This window comes from Pomacea canaliculata, linkage group LG6, assembly GCF_003073045.1.
Source record: "Pomacea canaliculata isolate SZHN2017 linkage group LG6, ASM307304v1, whole genome shotgun sequence".
In the NCBI taxonomy this organism is placed as follows: Eukaryota; Metazoa; Mollusca; class Gastropoda; order Architaenioglossa; family Ampullariidae; genus Pomacea; species Pomacea canaliculata.
Window position 1 is genome coordinate 24772196 of NC_037595.1, and position 16896 is coordinate 24789091.

Consider the following 16896-nt stretch of genomic DNA (forward strand, 5'->3'; position numbering starts at 1 on the left):
TGATGATGATAGTTCGTTCGTTCGTTCGTTCGTTCGTTGGCTCGTTCGTTTGTTCGTTGGTTCGTTGGTTTGTTCGTTCGTTCTTTCTTTCTTGCTTGCTTTTTATTCCTCCCCACACACTGTTTCTTGTCCCAGGGGACAAGTAATACAGTACGTTAATAATCATTTTGCTACCCAAATGTTTGGTAAGACATATTTAAAGTGCCTATATTTACGGGTGTTTATTGTGTGCAGATTATAAGAGGACTGGTAAATTAATCTGAACAATTTAATTTAAATATAAAAATATTTTTTCTTAAATCTTCATTCAGCAAAAACAACATTCCTTCCATTCAACAAAAACATGAGGAGACATACACAAAATTGCCTGTCCTATGCGCAGTTGCAAGGCACTTGGCTAATCATACTCGTTGCTTCAAAAAGCCTTCTCTTTACAGGTGAAAAAGGTGAATTTTTATTGAAGGTGAAAGCTGTCAGCAACGGTTTACCAAAGCTGTTGACAAATACTCATGGTTAGTGACCTCTCCCTGTCTTGTCCCGGGGTTTAGAAGCGATTAAAAAAGAGCAGCCTAGATTTTACCATTTGTACGCAGTGATGCGGATCGCAGTTAGAATGTTTGTATCCGTGAGAGAAAAAACAAATCGTGATCACATGTCGCACTCCAACGACCAGGTAGTATTTCCCACACAGAATATTTCCCTTCACTTTTTTTTCATTTTTTTTTTTCGTCTGAATTGCTCAGGGTATTTGACCTGAGTCAAACCGTGGTACTTAACTATAAATAGCTTAAAACTCTCACTCAGTCTCTTTTTCTCTCCCACACACATGTACACACACATACACACGTATACACAAGTGAGCGTTCACAGAGGCACACACACACACATTCTCTGTCGGTGTTTTTACCTAGTACCTCTAAGTAACACACCAAATCCCTTAAATATAAAATGACGTTTAAAATAACAGAAATGTTGGAAATAAAATTTAAAAATTAGCTTACATTTATTTAATCAAGTTAAATCATTTTATTTAACGCTTTCTTTGTGTTCTCACAAGATGAAAACCGGTGAAAAAAAATATGAAACAAATGTCTACCGGTCGCTCGTTAACTATCCCGTTTCATTTCTCTCCCCTTGAGGTGACTTTCAGTTCAGGTTTCAAAATCACGGAGCATGTCGAACTGTAGTTGTTGTTCAGTGATCTGTTTTGTCTTCTCCACAACTGTCTGAGCGAGGAAGGAAGCAGAATGTGGCTGGAGCTTACGTGTGCCATCCTCGGGGCCGCCATGGCGACGTTTCTATACGACAGCTTCTACAAAGAACCGCTCCAGTCGCTCGCTACCACCATCAACGCCTCCTACGACTATGTCATAGGTGAGCTGTCCGGAATCTGATTTCTTCGCTCAAAGGCTGTGATTGTGAGCTGTGGGTTGTGTTCCTTCCAAAAGAAACGAGAATATCGAGTGGGTAACAAGTCCTCAGGGTAGTCCCTCGACTTTCCGATGTAGATGGATTGGGGATAGGTAGGGGTGTTGATGGGAAGGAAGGATCCTTCAGTAGGACTGGCATTTTATTTTTAAAAAGTTATATTTAATAATGTGCGTGGTTAACTGCCATTAAGTGGATCAGTCGGGTTAAGGAAATCTATACCGACCATACCTAGTTTTATACTAACGGAAAACGTGACACGGTCGTTACTCGGTGTGGTTTAACATTCACTTGCTGTGAAGACCTAACCTAACCTTTGGGAGAGGGAGAGAGGTTCAGACTTCGGTCTTTAATTAATGTCATTTATGCACATTTCTTTTCCCTCTTGCCAGTCGGCGGCGGATCAGCAGGTTGTGTGTTGGCCAACAGACTGTCAGAGGACCCTGACGTCACAGTCCTCCTCATTGAGGCAGGCGGCGATGACCGAGGTCGTGATGACATCTCCACACCGGCTTTTTACGGACGCATGCTCCACACCGATGTCGACTGGGACTACATTTCTGTTCCACAAAAACACGGCTTCGACGATCTTGTAGGCAAGGTAATCTCAAGGGGATTACATACACATTACATACATACATACATATGTGGCTAAGTTCAGTACATCATCAAATGGAGGTCAAAGACCTTAACATCAGGATATATCAGTGGATATGCTTAGTTCATGAATATACTATCCTACCCTCGTAAATATATCAAAATATATCGTAAATATATCAGGGTGGCTTGTAATTTTCACAACGTGGAAGCGTGCGTCTTTATTCCTACTTCTATACAGAAAATAGAAGTGGTGTAATAATTAAGTAATTAAATAATTTTATAATAAAGTCATGAGAATTCATGGTGTAATATCCCATGTGCATCTTCCCACCCACTCACCCACTCTCACCACCAATCATAAGTAAGGAGCTTACAACAGTGATGATTATAGTAACAGGGATTACGACAAACAGGAAAAAGGAAAGTAGGAGGAGGAGGATTCAGTCCGAGAAGCGTGTTAAGATAATTGACTAACTTACAGATAATGCTTTTCAGAGAGTCTACTTTCCAAGAGGGCGTGTCTTGGGCGGGTCGTCCAGTACTAATTACTTATGCTACGTCAGAGGTCATCCTCGAGACTTTGACAGCTGGGCGGAGCAAGGGTGTGATGGGTGGAGCTATGAAGACGTTTTACCCTATTTTTTCAAGTTGGAGGGCTTCGTGGGCGGCGAGTTCGGAGATTCAGGTATTGTTATCCCTGATGGGGTAATGTAATCACACTGGTTGTAAATGAGCCTATAAAACCGAATTTCAGTTTGAAAAAAAAAAAAACAAACAAAAAAAACCAGTGATCTCTTTTCGCAGGGACTGTAAAAAAATCTATGAACTTCTGTGAAAAACATTTGCGCAGGCTTTTTTTTTTTCTCTCAATGCTGGTCTTTTCTTTTGTCACTGTGGTATACATTGTTTGTACGGGATATTTACACATCTCTGTATCGTCATAAGCATCTGACCTTTCAATAGCACATTGTCTCCCAGAAGATTGGTAAATGCATTAGTACTTGTTTTTGTTTGTGTGCACAAGCCTGCAGTGTGTAAGTGTGGGTGGGTGGGCTGCGTATTTAATATCTCACTAGTTAGATGGGCAAACGCAATAAACCACTTAGCTTTTATTGATGATGTTGTTCTCTTCCCAGCACTCCTCGGAAAAGATGGTGCATTGAAGATTGAGCATTCAAACACCTTGAAACTGAACGAGTTCCTGATCAATGCTGCGAGGGACCTTGGCTTTTCTCTCTTTGACTATATGTCTGGCAAAGGAGAAGGTAACTCAAACGACGGAGTAAAAAAATGTACAGCAAACATAAACAATCAAAATCATTATCAACAGTTTAAAAAATGTACAGTAAATATAAACAATCAAAATCATTATCAACAGTAGCAATGATAACTAAAAATAGTTCCCACAAAGATGACAGAAATAAGAAATTATCACAATCATTCGAGTCGCTTTTTAAAATTGTATGCAAATTTTAGGGTTGTCGCCACTGTACACCACGACATACAGAGGTGAGCGGTACAGCACGTCAAGAGCTTATCTTCATCCCGTGTTAACCAGAACAAACCTCCACGTGGCCGTTGACTCGTACGTCACGCGGGTGAGTCGTGCACAGGCAAAAAAACACTTAATTTCGTTAAGATTATATCATTCCTTCTTACAGCAAAAGGTAAATGTAAGAGTACTGCCGTCGAATACCAAAAGATGATTCCTGCAAAGCGAGATAATTTTAAACACATGCAATGGCAGAACAAAAAACTAACTAACGTCCTTTGTCTTTGTAAATACGAATACAGTAACTGACCTCATGACCTTTGTTACTTTTCACAGGTTATTCTCGAGGGTTCAGTGGCAGTTGGCGTAGATGTGATACGCAGAAGCAAGAAAGAGAAAGTACTAGCGAAAACAGAAGTCATTCTTTCTGCAGGGGTCTTTGGGTCTCCCAAGATCCTCATGCTGTCAGGGATCGGACCGAGACAGCATCTTAGAGACTTGGGGGTCAGTATAAAAATCATTCCACTCTTTTAATAAACCGAAATAATTATTGCGTTTTGCATCTGCGTTTTCGTTTCTCAGTAGAAAGACCACTCCATGATAATCATTTTTCTCAATCACACAGATTCCTGTCTTGGTGGACTTGCCAGTGGGAGACAACCTCCATGATCATGTGATATTTGACTACCAGGTAACACTTCAAAAGCCAGTCAGTCGGCGTATCACTGATTTTTCTAACATTTGGAGCAAATTTCAGTTTCATCTGTTTGGAACAGGTCAGTACCTAATATAAGGGTTGACAGTGTTAAAGATCTAATATGGAAGCACGTAGATGAACTCATAAAGACCATACCAACGCTGTTTCTCAAACATGCTTAAAAAGTGTATTTCTTTTGCGACTAATATTTGTTGTGACAGTGTCATTTTGTCATCGCAAAAGTTCACATTGTTTTCTCGCACAACCTGCCACTGGAGAGCTTGAAATTTTGTATCAATACTAATCTGATGATCCCACTGCAATAATTTGTGCAACAGTTGTTTTCGACTTTCGTGGTATTGAAAGATCTGAGTCAGCTCTCATTATCAAACCTTTCCCCGACAGGTATCTTGCCTACTCATTACCAAAGTCTTATGTGACCTATCATGCCTTCTGCAGGTGTTCTTTCAAAACCTGGCCATGATTACCAAATGTTCGTCAGCACCAATAACCACAGCAAGGAGCTCGGGTGGCCAGACCTTCAGGTTTTGTTTCCTCCAGTCCTGTGGAACACAAGGGTACTTCGTTCTCTGGGATTCCTGGAAGAGGTTAGTTTTACTTCACAATTTCAAAAATAAATAATATTAAGCGAAATAATTGAAGGTGGTCTTTCAAACGGTTTTTCTAAAGACTGTAGTCTTTCGTGACAGAGGCCTATAACCCTAGTCGGGCTGAAATATTTTCAAAACAGATCACGAAACTGTAATAGCACAAACCATTAAAACTATCCCAATCTGCTATCATAATAACAGCAGTGCAAACAAAACCACAAAAATTAGTTACCTCGTCGACGGCAGTGGGATTCAATGGACCTGCTGTGGTCACAAGAAAAAAAACAATCTTCAGCAATTTCGCGAACACAGGAATGCTAAAAATCTTTAATTTTACCATTCTTTTTGTTTGTGCTGATTCATAATGATCGTATATACAGTATATATTATTTATGACGTGAGCGTGAGGCACTTTGAATTTCGAGACAAATCAAAGTGGGGAATCTTTAGCAATAAATTATTCTTTTTATTATTCAATTAATTATTTTGTTCCTAAATAAACATGTCTTTAAATCCATAGAATGTCTTTGCATAACATAAAAGTGTCACACGACAATATTTTCTAAACTAATTTTGTTATAGGCTTCTGTTTTCTTGTTTGTTCATTTTGACATGCACAGGTGTACACGCACGCGCGCACACACAATACCTATAAAGAAACAGGATGATGCATTTTTCAGCGTGAAGTGTGTTCCAGAGAGCTAGGGCACATTTATGCACATTTACGTATACACACACATACAAATGCATAGTTTCAATAAGACAATAGTTTGTACATTCTGAGTTGAATAATATTGTTTGCCTGTTAAACAAAGGTTGTACAAGAAGCTGCCAGAAGAGATGAAGTTCAGTACGGGTTAACATGTTTTGCCGCTAATTTGAGACCTCGAAGCAGGGGGACGTTCCGATTGCAAAGTTCGGATCCGTTTGATGACCCTCTCATCGACCCCAACTACTTCAGAGACCCCAAAGATGTGGTTACTCTACTCAAAGGTAAAAAAAAAAATGTTGCCCTTCGAAAGCAGTACTAAGCAGACTATCATATTCTAACATTTATCATTAGAAAATTTTGTGGGTTTTTTTTTGTGTGTGAAATGATGCTCCTTGTAAAATGCATAATTACATTGTCTGTTCTGTTGTCAATAAAGCGTTCTCTGAGTATTAAATACTTTGTTCCTCCATATCTGCATCCTCTTCATCTATTTTTTTTTAAATTTTGAAGGCATTGACATCTGCAAGAGTCTAGTTCAAACCCCCAGCCTACAGTCCCTAGGGGCCCGGCCCGCTGACGGGCCATCTGCTGCGTGTGTGGGGCCCAACAGCCCTTACGACTCTGAGGCCTACTGGACGTGCATGGTGCGAAGACGATCAGTGTCGTACTACCATCCTGTGGGCACGGCTAAAATGGGCTCAGCTAATGATTCTACAGCTGTTGTCGACACCACCCTAAGGTAATCTTTACTCTCTGCGTATCAATTGTTGCCGAGAAAATGTTAAACAACATGTCTACCTTAAAGTAATTATAGAATTGAAATATTTTGTCAATGTATTAAAAAATAACCTTCTCGTGGATTTTTTAAACCACACACAACTAGAAAAAACTGCGTTTCATTGACATTTTCAGAGTCCGAGGCATAAGTGGCCTGAGAGTCGTTGATGCCTCGGTCATTCCCAGCATTCCTTCCGCCAACACCAACGCTGCTGTCATCATGATAGCAGAGAAAGCTTCCGACATCATCCGAGCCAACCGGAAGTCTGTGACTAAACAGTGAGGAGAGGACAAGATGCGCAGAGATAGAAGCTGCATATGACGTCGTTAGTTAAATATTATGACGTAAAATTGACGTAAACAAAGCATGACGTTATTCATTTTTAAGGTCAACAAGGTTGTTTGTCGTCATGGTGATATTTGCTGCTTCCGACATCATTCGAATGCAGAGTAAAGAGTGGTCATGTCTGGAGTAAGAAAATGTGTGTACCAACATCTCCCTTCAGGGTAGATAACTGCCATGTACAATGTGTCCCTTGGGTGGCGAAAATGATTATCCGGACACTAGTGGCGATTTACTTCAATTCACGTGGAAATGTTTATGCAGAAATATTAAAATTTAACAGGTTAAGATTTCGTTGTCATTATAAGAAATTATTTTTTTCAAATTGGATATCAATGTAATTTTCATCTTTTCGTTTATGTATAAAATATCTAAATCACAGTCAGATCTGTGCGTACATTAATTTGCTTTATTCCGTGATTGTAAAATGCCGTATATCCAATAAAGGCAGTCTGCTAAATTTGTTCCTTTATTTGAAGTGTGACTGGCTGCTACCAAAAAAGTTATTGTTTATAAAACGTTTACAAACCGTTTAACGCTTTTGTCCTTGTTTTATTTCTATTTTCAATTTGTTTCTTACTTATTTATTTTATAATATTTTTATTTAGTTTGTTTATTTGAGGGTTTCTTTGTTTCTTTTCCTCCTATTATATTCATCGTCTTTGACTACTTGTCCCCATTTTAAAAGGAAAAAGCAAGTCCAATGGCCAGATCGACTTGAATGATAGATACTTAAGTAATTACCACTCCTACTCAAGAGAGAACACAACACAGTGGCCTACTTGAACTACCTCCAGCCTGTGAGGTTTTTTAATAATCGCGATTGTAACTCCCTAACATGCGTGTGTGCACAAAGGGCACCTAACAGTGACCCAATATCGTCCCTCCTCCTCCCCGCATCGCAAACCCAGATTTTTACCTTTGTCCTTGAACTCCACACCGACTGACCCAGATATTTGCTTCGCTCGCGTAACTCTTTCTATCACGCACTTTATCCTCGCTCGCAGTGCTTGTGCAGACGATGCTGTGTAATCAGGTGATTGAAGCTGTTGTCCTCCATCGTGGCAACGACAGCGACCTTACTGCACTTCCACTCTTTGTATGTGACACCTGTTCGCGAGGTCAGCCGTCAGGTGTTTTCTCCGCTTAATCCGGTCTCAATCCCCTCATGGATTAAAATCACCTCTAGGTGGAATCTTTTCCCACCAAACCAACCATCCAACATTATGTTTTTTTGCTTTGAACTAGACACATTTTATTGACGATTTTGTCATCTCAGCATCCCTTGGCTGAAATGGTGAAGTAAAGACTGAACATCCAAACATCTTGAAACTTAACGAGTCCCTGATTAAAGCTGCACGTGACCTTAACTTTTCTCTCTTTGATTACATGTCCGGCGAAGGAGAAGGTAACTCAAGTTATAAGACTTTTGTTTCATAATTTTTTCATAATAAAATGTTTGATTCTTTAGTGTCTACCATTATAGCTTTGGATAAAAATTTTGAATTATTTGACAATGGAATGTATTTATTTGACGAAAGTACTCTTAAATAAAAATAGTAACTTCAAAAAGTTTACAATGAAAGGAAACTGTTATTTGTGGCTTTCTGAGAGAGTTGCTAAGTATATTATTAAAATTTGAGTGTTTGCATGAGTGTGCGTTTTTTTTTATTTTATTTTATTTTATTTTTTTGCACTCGTTTATCAAGTTGTGACTCCTCCCTCCCTTTCCCCCTCACCAATATTACGCTGTGTCATTCGTGTTTTACCACATGTGCATACTTAAATTCGATAATGACTGACCTGGATTTCAGTATCGCCGGCATAGCTCTGGAGTCTAGTTAGTGCTTGGCTAGTTTTATCCTCGCTTTGCTTCTGGAAATCGCGAAGGCAGTGTTTGTGCAGACAGTGGTCTGTCAACATGTGGCTGAAGCTGTTGTCTGCCATCGTGGCAACCACGGCGATCGTACTGCACCTCAGCACCAAGGACCCGGTTCCTCCTCTCACCTCCACCCTGAACGCTTCCTACGACTACATCATAGGTGAGTGTCACTGACCTCGTATCGTTTGCACGGATGTGTGAGTGTGATATGGTGTGTGATATGATGTGAGCGCCATGTCTCTCGCCATCTTGCAGCAGCTCTGCTTGCGAGCGATAATTTTCGAAAACGCTGAGAGCAACCCCTTAGTTTTGTCTGGCATTTAATTACCAACACTTAAAACAGTAAATGGGTGTGCATGTGTGGTGGGGAAGAAGGATCTGTATGTGTGTACGTGAGTGTGCGTGTGTCTGGAGTGAAACAAAAAACAGGGCGAGGCACGAACACACACACACACTCTCACAGAACACACACAGCTGAGACTGACAGTCATACTGAAATATAGTTCTACAGACATAACTAGACAAGCACTCAGATAAACAGACGAACACAGTAACACATGGGTAGTCAGACACACAAACATGCAATCCAACTTAAACATACAGGTAACGAAAGAATATCTCAATGTTCTTTTTAAAAATTTGTTGCGCCTTTTATCTCACGAGTTATGCTGAAGTCCTATTTTCTGCCCTTCCCCCTCCCCTTATTTTGAAGTCGGCGGCGGCTCAGCTGGCTGTGTGTTGGCCAACAGACTGTCAGAGGACCGTGACGTCACAGTCCTCCTCATTGAAGCAGGCGGCGATGATCGAGGTCGCGATGACATCTCCACACCGGCTTTTTACGGACGCATGCACCACACCGACGTCGACTGGGACTACATTTCTGTTCCACTAAAACACGGTTTCGACGATCATGTAGGCAAGGTAATCTTAAGCGGCTACAGTAAGACCCTCTCCATCTGATTACAAACCATTTGTGTGTGCGTTGGTGGTGTTTAAAGGCCTACTAGAGTATTATACAGCTTTACATATGTATGTAAATATTTATACAAAGTGGCTTTGCTCAGTACTTTACCAAACAGAAGTGAAAGAAACCATGAGCTCATGAATGTCCATGAATATGTCATTGTTAAATAATATATTACTCCAGTTAAATATTATCCCAATTCCCCATCGACTTCTGTTTGCTGTAGTTTTGACAACGTGGGGCGTTCATAAACTTCTTACATTCGCGTTTCTATAAAGTAAAAGTTATTACCGAAATAAAGTCACGAGGATTTGTGATGTAATAGCAATATCATCAGGCTCATCGTGAGGCCAGTTAGAGCGAAGGGACTAATTCCATTAACGATGATGATAATAACGAGGAGGAAAGGTGTGAGAGGAGGATTCAGTCCTAGAAGCGCATTAAAAAAACTGAATTACCTTGAATACATGCTTTTCAGAGAGTCTACGTTCCAAGAGGGCGTGTCTTGGGTGGGACGTCCAGTACTAATTACTTATGCTACGTCAGAGGTCATCCTCGAGACTTTGACAGCTGGGTGGAGCAAGGGTGTGATGGGTGGAGCTATGAAGACGTTTTACCCTATTTTTTCAAGTTGGAGGGTTTGATGACCAGCAACTCTGGAAATTCGGGTATCGTTACATTCAAAGTTTTAATAAAGCCTGTAATGAATGATGAAAGTGATGTGTGAACAGGCGAGGTGGTGGCAGAAGGACAAACTCCTGCTTTGGTCTTGTCTGGTAAAGTATAGGGTTAAAATACTCCCTTGTCACAAATTTAGTTAGACCACCTAGGTTCACATCTCGTCTCGGGCCACTCTTTGCACGTGACACCTGTTCGCGGAGTCAGCCGTCGGGTGTTTTCTCCGCGAAATCTGGTCTCATTCCCCTCGTAGTTTAAAATCACCTCTAGGTGGAATATTTTCCCGCCAAACAAACCACTCAACCTTATGTTTTTTGCTTTGAACTAGACACATTTTATTGACGATTTTTTCTTCTTCTTAGAACTCCTTGGAAGAGATGGTCCAGTGAAGATCCAGAACTCAAACACCTTGAAACTTAACGAGTTCCTGATAAAAGCTGCAAGTGAACTTGGCTATTCTCTCTTTGATTACATGTCTGGGGAAGGAGAAGGTAACAAGAACACTGTTTTCTCGGTCTCCAAAAGATTTAGCCCTACGTGTATATAAAAATATACATCTATATAAAACAAATATAAAATGTTGTATTTTCAAGCATTGTGTTAATATTTGTTACACTTTCATAGTCTTAATTGGTGTGCATTTTTGGGAGAAAGAGATAAGATTGAAGATATTTAAAGTAGCCAAGGAAGAACTTATTCATTACATTGTGAAGGTTTTCTTTTTAATTTCGTTGCCTCTGTGGAAATTCTACTGGAATATTATTATACTTAAAATACGTAGCTGCATCAGACAATCATTTACAAATAAGAATCAATTCACCACCCTCAGCAGCAGCAGCAGAAGAAGAAGAAGAAAAGAAGAAGAACAAGAACTAAAGCCCCCACGAAACAACAAATATGCTCACAACGGCAACAACAATTAAGAACTTAAAGTAGTTCACAGAAAAATAACAGAGCTACGGATTCATCACAATCATATGTATCCCTGTCTAAAGATGAGAGCGAATTTCAGGGTTGACCCCGCTGTACATCACAGCACACGGAGGCGAGCGGTACAGCTCGTCAAGAGCTTATCTTCATCCCGTGTTGACCAGAACAAACCTGCACGTGGTAGTCGACTCCTACGTCATAAGGGTCAGTTGTCCGCCGGCATAACGCACTTGCTGTCGTTAAGAGGGCCAAACCCTTCTTCCCTTTTGATACGTCCTGTGTCAGCAACTAAGCATTTAAGAGATTCCTATCAACTTTGTTTTCATCTGTTTTGTAGACGATTCGCGGTCAGGGAGTCGCCAAACCTATCCATTGCATCAAGTACAGTAAATGAAATCATTACCTTTGTTGTATTGTACAGGTAATTTTCGAAGGTTCAAGGGCAGCAGGCGTAGAAATGATACGCAGAAGCAAGAAAGAGAAAGTGCTAGCAAAACGGGAAGTCATTCTCTCTGCAGGATCCTATGGTACTCCCAAGATCCTCATGCTCTCAGGGATCGGGCCGAGCCAGCATCTAAAAACACTGGGGGCAAGTACAAAATCTACATTTTCTTTCGCTTCCAATAACTGTCATCTACGTGAAGGTGGAAACTGTTGACACATTTTAGTACCATGGCACCATTGTGACAGGAGAATTTGTTTGGATACCAACATTCAGGCTCTTGTTGAAAGGGTTCAACAGTGCCTCCTTCCCAGTCTCCCGGAGATTTTTTTGTAGCTATTAAATATTATAAGATTTTTATGAACTTCATGTAAATAGCTGTCCTCGTTCACCTGTTGAGAGTATGCGAGTCCTAGTCATGACAATATGAGGGGTTTTTGTTATTGTTGAACTTGTTGTTGCAGGTTAGTTATAGTGTTCTTGATTTTTGTTGTGATGCTGTATGGTTCTAACCCTTTCTTCCTTTTCAAGCTGCTACTAGTTGACCTCTAGAATAAATAAAGTTGTGTCTTATGTTTTTTCTCAATAAAAATGTGTCCCTAAAATAATTTTTTTCTCTGCCACATAGATACCAGTCTTAATGGACTTGCCAGTGGGAGAAAACCTCCATGAGCATGTGCTGTATACATACCGGGTGGCGCTTCAAGAATCCGTTGGCCTACAAATCACTGATTTTTCTAGCATTTGGAACAAAGTTCAGTTCCACCTGTTTGGAACAGGTGGGTAGGGTACAGAATACGTGGGTCGAAAGTGTGAAAGGTCTAATCGGGTGATCCGAGCTGTGCACAGATTCTAGTAGGAGACAATACAAATATATTTTGTAGATTTCTGCGCCTGAAATACAACCGTCTATTTATCTAATAATTTTAAAACGGATGATTTCTACTTGTAATTAGTAAGCATTGCAAAATCTTGCTACTACGCGAAATAACATGTTAAGTCATATTATAAGGTAAGTAGCTTACACGAATTTATTTCCCGAGTGCTGAGCAAGATAAATGTTTAACTGGTAGTCCCCACTTGACAATCACCAATCATACACTTACAGACGACACTTCATGCGATATGTGTACACTATAAACACTTCAGTTCCACTACTGATTGCGTCCAAAGGCATACCCAACCACTCATGCAAGCATGTACACATTCATGTACACATTTGCACCACACACACTCTACCCATAGAGATTAAGGAGATGCATTTACCATTCAGTCCTGACTTGTGTCACAGCAGAGTTCAGAGGAGCTACTGCTTTAGTAGAAAAAAAACCTGGTTTTCATGCCAGACTCTTTATATTTTTACTTCTGGAAAATTTACAGACTGTTAGTTGAAATTGTAACCTGCTTACACAAAACAAGCCTCTCTTTTGAAATGAGGGAGTGATTTTTATGTCTTCTAAACTCTATTCCCCTCATGCTCTCGTTATGAAAGCTTTCCTAACAGGTATCCACTCATTATCAAATTCTCTCACGTTACTTTACTAGCTTCCTGTCTTCTGCAGGTCCCCTTTCGAGAACCGAATATGAGTACCAACTTATCGTCAGCACTAACAGCAATAGCAAGGAGCAGGGGTGGCCTGATGTACAGATTTTATTCACCCCAGCGCTGTGGAGCACAAACATCTTTCATACTCTGGGACTCGGCGAAGAAGTCAGTTTCGGGTCACATTAATCAATTTAAACATTAGAAAAAATAAAACGCTAAATAATCTAACATTTTGTTTAAATGGAGTGTTTCAATTTTTTTTTCTTCACTGCTATCCAGATTCCGACCAAATTTGTTGAAAAATACAATTCAGCAGGTTCATAAACAATAATGCTAGTCACACACTTCCATCTTAAAAAGAAAAGGAAATTAAGTGCCAAGATAACAAAAAATTGCTTCTTCGGAAACATAGCGATCCAGGAAATGTGGTAATGTCACACATGAGAAACGAACCAGATTTGTTTGTTTTGTTTTTTGTATATAACAGCATCAAACATGCGTTATTCTTTTAATTTTTCCACTCACTTTCCATTTTTATTAACTCAAAACCATCCTATGTTCAACTTATTTATTACTTTATTGTGAGTCACTTATTGAGAAAACAGTGTGGGCAATTTCTAGCAATACATTACTAATTAGCATACATTTTTCTCAATTAATGTCAAATTACATAAAATATCATTCCATTTTTAAAAATGTGTCTTACTGGCATGTCACGGACCGTCCGCAGACACGCGCATTCTTTCCACAAACCAAAATATCCTGATCGCTTCAGGGTGGGCGTACCTCCTCAGAGGCACAAATAATTATTCAATTCAAATACAATGTCAAATGAAACAAAGGCAAAATATCCACACTGATAGATTCACTCCTTCATTCGCCACACAAGATATATTACCAATATGTTATCATTCATCCCACGTACTGTTAAAGTTAACAATAAAATCGACCATCATAAATATTGTCACTGATGAAGAATAAAATGTTCGTTCTTGATGAACCATTAACCTTTTATATTAAAGTCTCTGAGACCCTCCCAAGTCCTCTATTCTAATCAGTCCCACTGATCTTCTTTCCACGAAGTCTATTTATTATTGAAAATAAATGGTTTTCACAGTACCCACAGTTTATAAGCAGACGTCTCGATCTTGCGCATGCGGCCACCTCCTAGATGTTTGGCCGGATGTTGTTAGATCAGCTGAAGGCCGGGAGGAAACCTTTCCTCCACCGGCGCTTACTCTCCGGCTGTTAAGAACTGTCCCTTCCAGCTCCCCCACGGTGCAGACACGGACTACAGTGACTCACGACCTGTGAAGTACATCCACCTGTAGTTTAACCACGGTATTACTTCCCGTAATACATATTCCGTTCTGGGACCGTTGTTTTTCTCGCTCACGCCAGTACTTCACTGTACTGCGGGATGCCCAAGCCACAGAGCTCCCCCCACGGTGCGAACACGGACTACAGTGACTCACGACCTGTGAAGTACATCCACCTGTAGTTTACCCACGGTATTACTTCCCGTAATACTTTTTCCGCTGTCGCAGCAGTTGCGAGAAAGTCCGAGAAAAATCCACCAGCTCCAACTTTTGTTTCGCCGTCTGCTCTCTGCTTTCCGTTTTTTCTCTAACGTTATTTTCCTCAATCTTTTACGTCACCTTATTTTGACGTCCCAGTTTGCGTCATTTGCTCAAGGGCAAACAACTTCCAGCCCACTACGCTAAATCAGATCAACCACGGTTGTCGATCTTCCCTCCTAACCCCCTCTACTAAATACTTATCCGTTACATGGCAACAGCTGCTGAACTCATTTTATATGAGAGCTATTATGTTCTTATCTATTCATTCATACATGCACATATATACTGACATATACTCACTTACTCATACAGATATGCAAACGTCTCGTCTTAATAAGAACACAGTTTTGAATAGCTCTGAGCTAAATAGTATTATTTGCTTATTAAATAAAGGCACTAAAAGAAGCTGCTGGAAAAGATGATGAAAATGGGATTACTTGCATTGCCGGTAGTATGAGACCTCGAAGCAGGGGGACCTTCCGATTGCAAAGTAAGGATCCGTTTGACGACCCCCTCATCGACCTCAACTACTTCCAAGATCCTGAAGACGTGGATACTGTACGCAGAGGTAAACATTGAAATTTTCATGAGTAGTAGTAAGCACACACTGAGCTATAATAAGACAATTTTGTTTTTGTCGGGAAACGTTATCCCGCAGTAAAATGTTTTATTGCATAATCTGTCCAGCTTTCGACAAAAAGAGTTTCTGAAACAGCAATAAGCTGTCAACAAGCTATTTAGCTAGAGACAATGTAACTAAGTATTATGTTCTTCAATGTCTAATTCTTCTTATATTACTTGTCTACTTTCGTGTACAGGCATCGACGTCTGCAGACGCCTGATACAAACCCCCAGCCTGCAGTCCCTAGGGGCCCGGCCCGCTGACGGCCCGTCTGCTGCGTGTGTGGGGCCCAACAGCCCTTACGACTCGGAAGCCTACTGGACGTGCATGGTGCGAAGACGATCAGTCTCGTATCACCATCCTGTGGGCACGGCTAAAATGGGCTCAGCTAATGATTCTACAGCTGTTGTCGACACCACCCTAAGGTAATCTTTACTATCTGCCCTCTCTTTCAGATGCAAACCATAAATCTTCAAGAGGCATTAAGCCCGTTTACCGTTGGACTGTTATTGGTTAGAGAAAAAGCTTAAAAATATTAATTCTGTTTAAGATCAATGCGAATAAATTTTGTTCTTTACCATTTCATAAAGATCAGTTTTAAAAGCGCATTATCATATCTATTGTCTAACCTTTCTTTGTTGATGTTGCACCTGTTAAGAGGTGTCACTGTGATTTGATACAGATGAATAGTCAATCGCCATCAGTCACAACACATTTTAGCCAAGATGTATCCATTGCTGTCGAGAAAGGATGCAAGAACATTCTAAACATTTTATAAAATTGTTAGTCTCCTGTTGCTGTATTTGGAAATATAATATTCATATGTTTTCATTTATTAAAACTAAAAACTAAGCTAGAATAAAGTTGACATTTTCAGAGTCCGAGGCATAAGTGGTCTGAGAGTCGTTGATGCCTCAGTCATTCCCAGCGTTCTTTCCGCCAACATCAATGCTGCTGTCATGATGATAGCCGAGAAAGCTTCCGACATCATCCGAGCCAATTGGAAGTCTGCGACTAAACAATGAAACAAAGTGAAGATAGAAGAGACATTAACTAAACTATCTGTGACATAAAACTGACCCAAAGCTCTATCATGTTGCTGTGTAAAAGTAATTATATGCGGAGTGCCTGATGTCGTGGTAATCAACTGTCAACATGCTATTTATCTAGAGACAATGTTAATAAAAATGTTCATTTGAAATAGACTTTCCTTACTTTACTCACCCCTTGTTCTTTAATATGCTTACTCAAGTTATAAGACTTATGTTTCATAATTTTATCATAATAAAATGTTTGATTCTTTAGTGTCTACCATGATAGGTTTGGATAAACATTTTGAATGATTTGGAATTGAAATGTATTTATTTGACGAAAGTACTCTTGAATAAAAGTAGTGACTTTAAAAAGTTTACAATGACGGGAAACTATTATTTGTGGCTTGCTGAGAGAGTTGCTGTGTTTATTATTGTAATTTGAGTGTTTGTATGTGTGTGACTTTTTTGTTTTAGTTTTCTTGTTTTTTGGTGGTTTTTTTTCACTCGTTTATCCAGTTGTGACTCCCTCCTCCATTACCCCTCCCAATCACCCTTCCC

The 16896-nt window shown here is 40.0% G+C and overlaps 2 protein-coding genes and 2 long non-coding RNA genes across 4 annotated transcripts; 2 read left to right on the forward strand and 2 right to left on the reverse strand.

Moving 5' to 3' along the window:
• The first annotated feature begins 91 nt into the window (after positions 1 to 91).
• LOC112565696 (uncharacterized GMC-type oxidoreductase Mb1310-like) lies at positions 92 to 7244 on the forward strand. The gene is made up of 11 exons (XM_025241342.1): positions 92 to 1374; positions 1821 to 2029; positions 2524 to 2713; positions 3165 to 3293; positions 3505 to 3626; positions 3857 to 4024; positions 4146 to 4296; positions 4677 to 4825; positions 5644 to 5821; positions 6051 to 6279; positions 6453 to 7244. Exons 1-11 carry the CDS (start codon positions 1248 to 1250, stop codon positions 6598 to 6600), a joined length of 1800 nt encoding a protein of 599 aa, XP_025097127.1. The 5' UTR covers positions 92 to 1247; the 3' UTR covers positions 6601 to 7244.
• On the reverse strand, positions 4679 to 8601 carry LOC112565706. Its single transcript, XR_003099477.1, has 3 exons — positions 8464 to 8601; positions 5061 to 5092; positions 4679 to 4816 (listed from the first exon to the last, which is right to left on the reverse strand). It is a non-coding gene; the product is annotated as an uncharacterized LOC112565706 (long non-coding RNA).
• Positions 8555 to 16715, forward strand: LOC112565698 (L-sorbose 1-dehydrogenase-like). The gene is made up of 11 exons (XM_025241345.1): positions 8555 to 8702; positions 9255 to 9463; positions 9985 to 10174; positions 10547 to 10675; positions 11197 to 11318; positions 11536 to 11703; positions 12185 to 12335; positions 13119 to 13267; positions 15076 to 15250; positions 15501 to 15729; positions 16182 to 16715. The coding sequence occupies exons 1-11, from the start codon at positions 8582 to 8584 to the stop codon at positions 16327 to 16329; spliced, it is 1791 nt and encodes a 596-aa protein (XP_025097130.1). The 5' UTR covers positions 8555 to 8581; the 3' UTR covers positions 16330 to 16715.
• Positions 13659 to 15069, reverse strand: LOC112565705. Its single transcript, XR_003099476.1, has 2 exons — positions 14891 to 15069; positions 13659 to 13807 (listed from the first exon to the last, which is right to left on the reverse strand). It is a non-coding gene; the product is annotated as an uncharacterized LOC112565705 (long non-coding RNA).
• Positions 16716 to 16896: the final 181 nt, after the last annotated feature.